This window comes from Pseudoliparis swirei, chromosome 17 (assembly GCF_029220125.1).
Source record: "Pseudoliparis swirei isolate HS2019 ecotype Mariana Trench chromosome 17, NWPU_hadal_v1, whole genome shotgun sequence".
In the NCBI taxonomy this organism is placed as follows: Eukaryota; Metazoa; Chordata; class Actinopteri; order Perciformes; family Liparidae; genus Pseudoliparis; species Pseudoliparis swirei.
The window spans coordinates 292,698-298,697 of NC_079404.1; the positions used below are offsets into that span (position 1 = coordinate 292,698).

The 6,000-nt window shown below is 58.8% G+C and overlaps 1 protein-coding gene across 1 annotated transcript in view; it reads left to right on the forward strand.

Moving 5' to 3' along the window:
- Positions 1-5,659, forward strand: part of svila (supervillin a) — a 93,219-nt gene extending 87,560 nt beyond the window's left edge. Inside the window, exons 31-40 of the mRNA XM_056436180.1 lie at positions 15-294; positions 810-961; positions 1,038-1,143; positions 1,205-1,412; positions 1,508-1,641; positions 1,723-1,878; positions 1,953-2,096; positions 2,263-2,393; positions 4,743-4,898; positions 5,485-5,659. Of these exons, the coding sequence (XP_056292155.1) occupies positions 15-294; positions 810-961; positions 1,038-1,143; positions 1,205-1,412; positions 1,508-1,641; positions 1,723-1,878; positions 1,953-2,096; positions 2,263-2,393; positions 4,743-4,898; positions 5,485-5,571 (1,554 nt within the window). The 3' untranslated portion in view covers positions 5,572-5,659. The remainder of the gene's footprint in view (positions 1-14; positions 295-809; positions 962-1,037; positions 1,144-1,204; positions 1,413-1,507; positions 1,642-1,722; positions 1,879-1,952; positions 2,097-2,262; positions 2,394-4,742; positions 4,899-5,484) is intronic.
- The last annotated feature ends 341 nt before the right edge of the window (positions 5,660-6,000 follow it).

The following is a 6,000-nucleotide window of genomic DNA, read 5'->3' on the forward strand; positions in this document are numbered from 1 at the left end:
TCCTCTTCCCCCAGGAGACGGCCACCTCGGTCCAGCCCCGCGCGTACGCCGCCGCCCCGATGCCGCCCCTCCACGCGCCGCCCGTCGGCACCAAGCTGGACGGGCTGGACGTGGGGCGTGGCTACGGCCCGGTGGAGGCCGGGGAGCGGCGCAGCGCCGCCATCAGCACGCTGGCGGTGGAGCTGTGGCACATCCTGGAGTTCGACTACAGCCGCCTGCCGCGCCAGAGCATCGGCCAGTTCCACGAGGGAGACACATACGTGATGAAGTGGAAGTACATGGTCAGCACCGCGGGTCAGTGTGCTCACACACACACACCGCAGGATCTCTGGATCTATTTCTATCGTTCATAGAATTCCGTTTTCAGTGCTACTTCTAAACTCCTTCATGATTAGCTTCCTGTTCTGAGATGACGTCGTGTTCTCCCTGTGGAACACGAGCCTCATGTTGAACCTCTGCAGCTCATGGGTCAAGCAGTCGGAGGTCTTTAGTTTCCTGGTTCTGAACAACTTCAAGGACAAAGTCTCATTTCCTCTTGTATTCTCCTTCTCGTGATGATTCAAGAGTATCTATATAAAAAGAGATGTGATGGTTGTAAGTGGGATTCCTTTGTGGTTTCTAAAGCCTCTGGTTGGTGGCCTGCTGGGCGTCTTGGTGAGCATGACTGGTCTGTGATGGAGACGTTCTTCACTCCCAGATGATGGCTTCTGTTTTATATTGAAGTCTTCTGAAAACAGTGGATTCTGAGTCTCTTCCTTCTGAGGGGACGTCCCCCTCGTGGTCCAGCATGTGTCCTCTCTCTGTGTCAGTGGGCCGGAGGCAGAACCCCGAGCGGCAGCACCAGATGGCGGGGAAGGAGAAGTGCTGCTACTTCTTCTGGCAGGGCCGCAACTCCACGGTCAGCGAGAAGGGCACGTCGGCCCTGATGACGCTGGAGCTGGACGAGGAGCGCGGGGCGCAGGTAGAGGCCGACCGGGGCCTTATTCAGGACTCCGCCTCCACTGACCTTCACCCACCGCCTCCTCCTGCTCCTCCAGCTCCAGGTGCAGCAGGGGAAGGAGCCTCCGTGTTTCCTGCAGTGCTTCGAGGGAGGAATGGTGGTCCACTCGGGGAGGAGGGAGCAGCAGGAGGAGAGGGCCCACAGTGAGTCTCCCTGCTGGGCTCAGCTGCGTCCGACCAGCCCACTGACTGGCTCCCTCCCCAGGTGACTGGCGTCTGTACTGCGTGCGGGGGGAGGTGCAGGTGGAGGGCCACCTGCTGGAGGTGGCGTGTCACTGCAGCAGCCTGCGCTCCAGGGTCTCCATGGTGCTGCTGAGCGCCGGCCGGGCCCTCGTCTACCTGTGGCACGGCTGCAAGTCTCAGGCTCACACGCGGGAGGTGGCGCGCACCACGGCCACCCGGATCAAAGAGCAGTGAGTGGGACCCCCCCCCCACACACCTTTAGAGTGGATCTGTTCTGTTGGAACCCCTCAAGTCCCCTCTGATTAGCTCTGCCGTCCCTGTGCAGCTGTCCTCTGGAGGCCGGCCTCCACAGCAGCAGCACGGTGGCCATCAGGGAGTGTGCCGAGGGGGCAGAGGACTGGGCCTTCTGGGAGCCCCTCGGGAGGCGGGACAGGAAGGCCTACGACTGCATGCTGCGAGGTGGGGAGCGGCTGCTTTCCCCTCCACCGTATACAGCTGTGTTGTTGTTGTTAACTGCTGTGGTTGACCTTTGACCCTCAGACCCAGGCAGGTTTAACTTCTCACCTCGTCTGTACCAGCTGAGCAGCAGCTCAGGGGAGTTTGCAGCGGTGGAGTTCCTTGACCCCGCCAGAGCCCCCAAGGAGGTCAACTCCATGCCCTTCCTGCAGGAGGACCTGTATGCGGCCTCCCAGCCAGGTACACCTCCACCTGACACGTGATGAGCGCCCCCTTGAGGACAATCGTCATCTTGTTTCCTGTTTCTCTGTCAGCGCTGTTCCTGGTGGACAACCACCACGAGGTGTACCTGTGGCAGGGCTGGTGGCCTCAGGACAGCCAGAGCACCGGCTCGGCCCGCATCCGCTGGGACTCGGACAGGAAGTGTGCCCTGGAGACGGTGCTGCAGTACTGCAGAGGTACGGAGACCAAGGGGAGGGGCTAATGTCCTGGGCACACGGACCACAAGTTTCATGTTCTGAGGAACCACAAGGAACCGCCTCCTCCGGGAGATAATATGAGAAGATAAAGTCACAATGTAGAACCCCCGCTGGAGGACCCTTCAGTCTCTGCTTGTCTCCACAGAGAAGAACCAGAAGAACCAGAAGAACCCTCCCAAAGCGTACCTGATCCACGGAGGTCTGGAGCCGCTCACCTTCACCAACATGTTCCCCAGCTGGGAGCACCGAGAGGACGTGGCTGAGATCACCGAGAGGGTGAGGACCACATGGAGGGTCTGAGGAGGACCACATGGAGGGTCTGAGGAGGACCCCATGGAGGGTCTGAGGAGGACCACATGGAGAGTCTGAGGAGGACCACATGGAGGGTCTGAGGAGGACCACATGGAGGGTCTGAGGAGGACCCCATGGAGGGTCTGAGGAGGACCACATGGAGGGTCTGAGGAGGACCCCATGGAGAGTCTGAGGAGGACCAGTCTGAGGAGGACACATGGAGGTCTGAGGAGGACCACATGGAGGTCTGAGGAGGACCCATGGAGGGTCTGAGGAGGACCACATGGAGGGTCTGAGGAGGACCATGGAGAGTCTGAGGAGGACCACATGGAGGGTCTGAGGAGGACCACATGGAGGTCAGGAGGACCCCATGGAGGGTCTGAGGAGGACCACATGGAGAGTCTGAGGAGGACCACATGGAGGGTCTGAGGAGGACCACATGGAGGGTCTGAGGAGGACCCCATGGAGGGTCTGAGGAGGACCACATGGAGGGTCTGAGGAGGACCACATGGAGAGTCTGAGGAGGACCCCATGGAGGGTCTGAGGAGGACCACATGGAGAGTCTGAGGAGGACCACATGGAGGTCTGAGGAGGACCATGGAGGTCTGAGGAGGACCACATGGAGGGTCTGAGGAGGACCACATGGAGGGTCTGAGGAGGACCACATGGAGGTCTGAGGAGGACCACATGGGGTCTGAGGAGGACCACATGGAGGGTCTGAGGAGGACCACATGGAGGGTCTGAGGAGGACCACATGGAGGGTCTGAGGAGGACCACATGGAGGGTCTGAGGAGGACCACATGGAGGGTCTGAGGAGGACCACATGGAGGGTCTGAGGAGGACCCATGGGGGTCTGAGGAGGACCCCATGGAGGGTCTGAGGAGGACCACATGGAGGGTCTGAGGAGGACCACATGGAGGGTCTGAGGAGGACCACATGGAGGGTCTGAGTAGGACCACATGGAGGGTCTGAGGAGGACCACATGAAGGGTCTGAGGAGGACCACATGGAGGGTCTGAGGAGGACCACATGGAGGGTCTGAGGAGGACCACATGGAGGGTCTGAGGAGGACCCCATGGAGGGTCTGAGGAGGACCACATGGAGGGTCTGAGGAGGACCACATGGAGGGTCTGAGGAGGACCACATGGAGAGTCTGAGGAGGACCACATGGAGGGTCTGAGGAGGACCACATGGAGGGTCTGAGGAGGACCCCATGGAGGGTCTGAGGAGGACCACATGGAGAGTCTGAGGAGGACCACATGGAGGGTCTGAGGAGGACCACATGGAGGGTCTGAGGAGGACCCCATGGAGGTCTGAGGAGGACCATGGAGGGTCTGAGGAGGACCCCATGGAGGGTCTGAGGAGGACCACATGGAGGGTCTGAGGAGGACCACATGGAGAGTCTGAGGAGGACCACATGGAGGGTCTGAGGAGGACCACATGGAGGGTCTGAGGAGGACCACATGGAGGGTCTGAGGAGGACCACATGGAGGGTCTGAGGAGGACCACATGGAGGGTCTGAGGAGGACCACATGGAGGGTCTGAGGAGGACCACATGAAGGGTCTGAGGAGGACCACATGAAGGGTCTGAGGAGGACCACATGGAGGGTCTGAGTAGGACCACATGGAGGGTCTGAGGAGGACCACATGAAGGGTCTGAGGAGGACCCCATGGGGGGTCTGAGGAGGACCACATGGAGGGTCTGAGGAGGACCACATGGAGGGTCTGAGGAGGACCACATGGAGGGTCTGAGTAGGACCACATGGAGGGTCTGAGGAGGACCACATGAAGGGTCTGAGGAGGACCACATGGAGGGTCTGAGGAGGACCACATGGAGGGTCTGAGGAGGACCACATGGAGGGTCTGAGGAGGACCACATGAAGGGTCTGAGGAGGACCACATGGAGGGTCTGAGGAGGACCACATGGAGGGTCTGAGTAGGACCACATGGAGGGTCTGAGGAGGACCCCATGGGGAGTCTGAGGAGGACCACATGGAGGGTCTGAGGAGGACCACATGGAGGGTCTGAGTAGGACCACATGAAGGGTCTGAGGAGGACCACATGGAGGGTCTGAGGAGGACCCCATGGGGAGTCTGAGGAGGACCACATGGAGGGTCTGAGGAGGACCACATGGAGGGTCTGAGGAGGACCACATGGAGGGTCTGATGTTCAGTCTGTATTCTGTACAGAAAGAGACTTTTATGAGGCGGTCAATCCAGGTGGCCGAGGTCATCTAAAGGTCATCTGGATGTCGTCTGAATGTAATGTAAAGGTCATATAAAGGTCATCTGAAGGCCATATGAATGTCGTCTGAAGGTCGTCTGTTGTGTGTCAGGGGGCCGAGGTGTGTAACCAGATCATCCTGGTGGAGGACGTGTTGGCCCGGCTGTGTCAGAGCGCGTACCCTCTGGCAGCCCTTCTGGCCCGGCCTCTGCCTGAGGGCGTGGACCCCCTTCGCCTGGAGGTCTACCTGTCTGACGAGGACTTTGAGGTGAGAACCTCTGTGATAAACGTCCTTCAGTCCCTGGTGTCTCATCTCGCTCCTCTTCCTGTCTCTCTGTAAACTGTCCCATCGCCCTGCCGGGTGCAAAGGCTCATGGGAAGGTGAGTCCTGCTGGATGAGCTGAAGTGTGACTCGGCTCTTCCTCCGCATCCGTTCATGAAACCTCAAACTAACGTTTACCCAGCATGCAGTTCACTCACGTCCTGGAGACTCTGACCGGCTTGTACCGGACATGAGAACTGACCAATGACGCCCAGCGGAGTCGCAGCGGGGACGTAAAGCCAATCCTCTGCATTTGATTGGATCGCTGAACAGTGGGTGGGGTTAGATTTGAGGTTGTGACATTATTGGTGGAAATCGGTCAGTCTTAATCTACGTAAGCACAGGTCACATTCTACAGGAAGAAAGGATGATTTGTTCTTGTTTTAATAGGAATAAATACTTGTGCATGTTTGGTTAGTTGTGTTTCCACTTTGAGATCTTTTTATGAACCTTTTGGTTTGAACCGTTGCTCCTCTGGTTGACGTGTTGGCCTGTCGGGTCAGCGGCTGAGTGACCGGCGCTGTGTCCACAGAGCGGCCTGCAGGCGACCCGCCAGGAGTACGGCGCCCTGCCGGGCTGGAAGCAGGTGGAGCTCAAGAAGGCCAGAGGACTCTTCTGACGGACACGACGCGGCTCGGAGCTCCGCCTCTCGGGAGCTCCGCCCCTCCCGAGGTGGTCGGCGAACCAGGGGCCGCTTTGTGCTGCACGTTTCCCGCCAGCTTTGCGTTCATGTAAATGTGATGTACATATGGAGCAGACGCAGCCGCCTCCAGGGGGCGGGCCGCTCAGCCGGCTCTACTCCTGCATGTCTGTTATTACAAATCATTTATATTTATCAAAACCATATCGGGTTTCTGTTCCCTTTGAAGACCTTTAATATTCACCGATCTGGGAGTCCGGCTCACCGCTCGACACCCAACATGCAGCGATGCCCCACAGAACAAGAGCATTCAGGGCGATGATGTCATGTGTTTTTGTTTTTTAACCCTTCAGTGCGCAGTGCCTTGTCTACAGTTTCTATGCCGTCTGCACTTTGGAGACTTTTTGT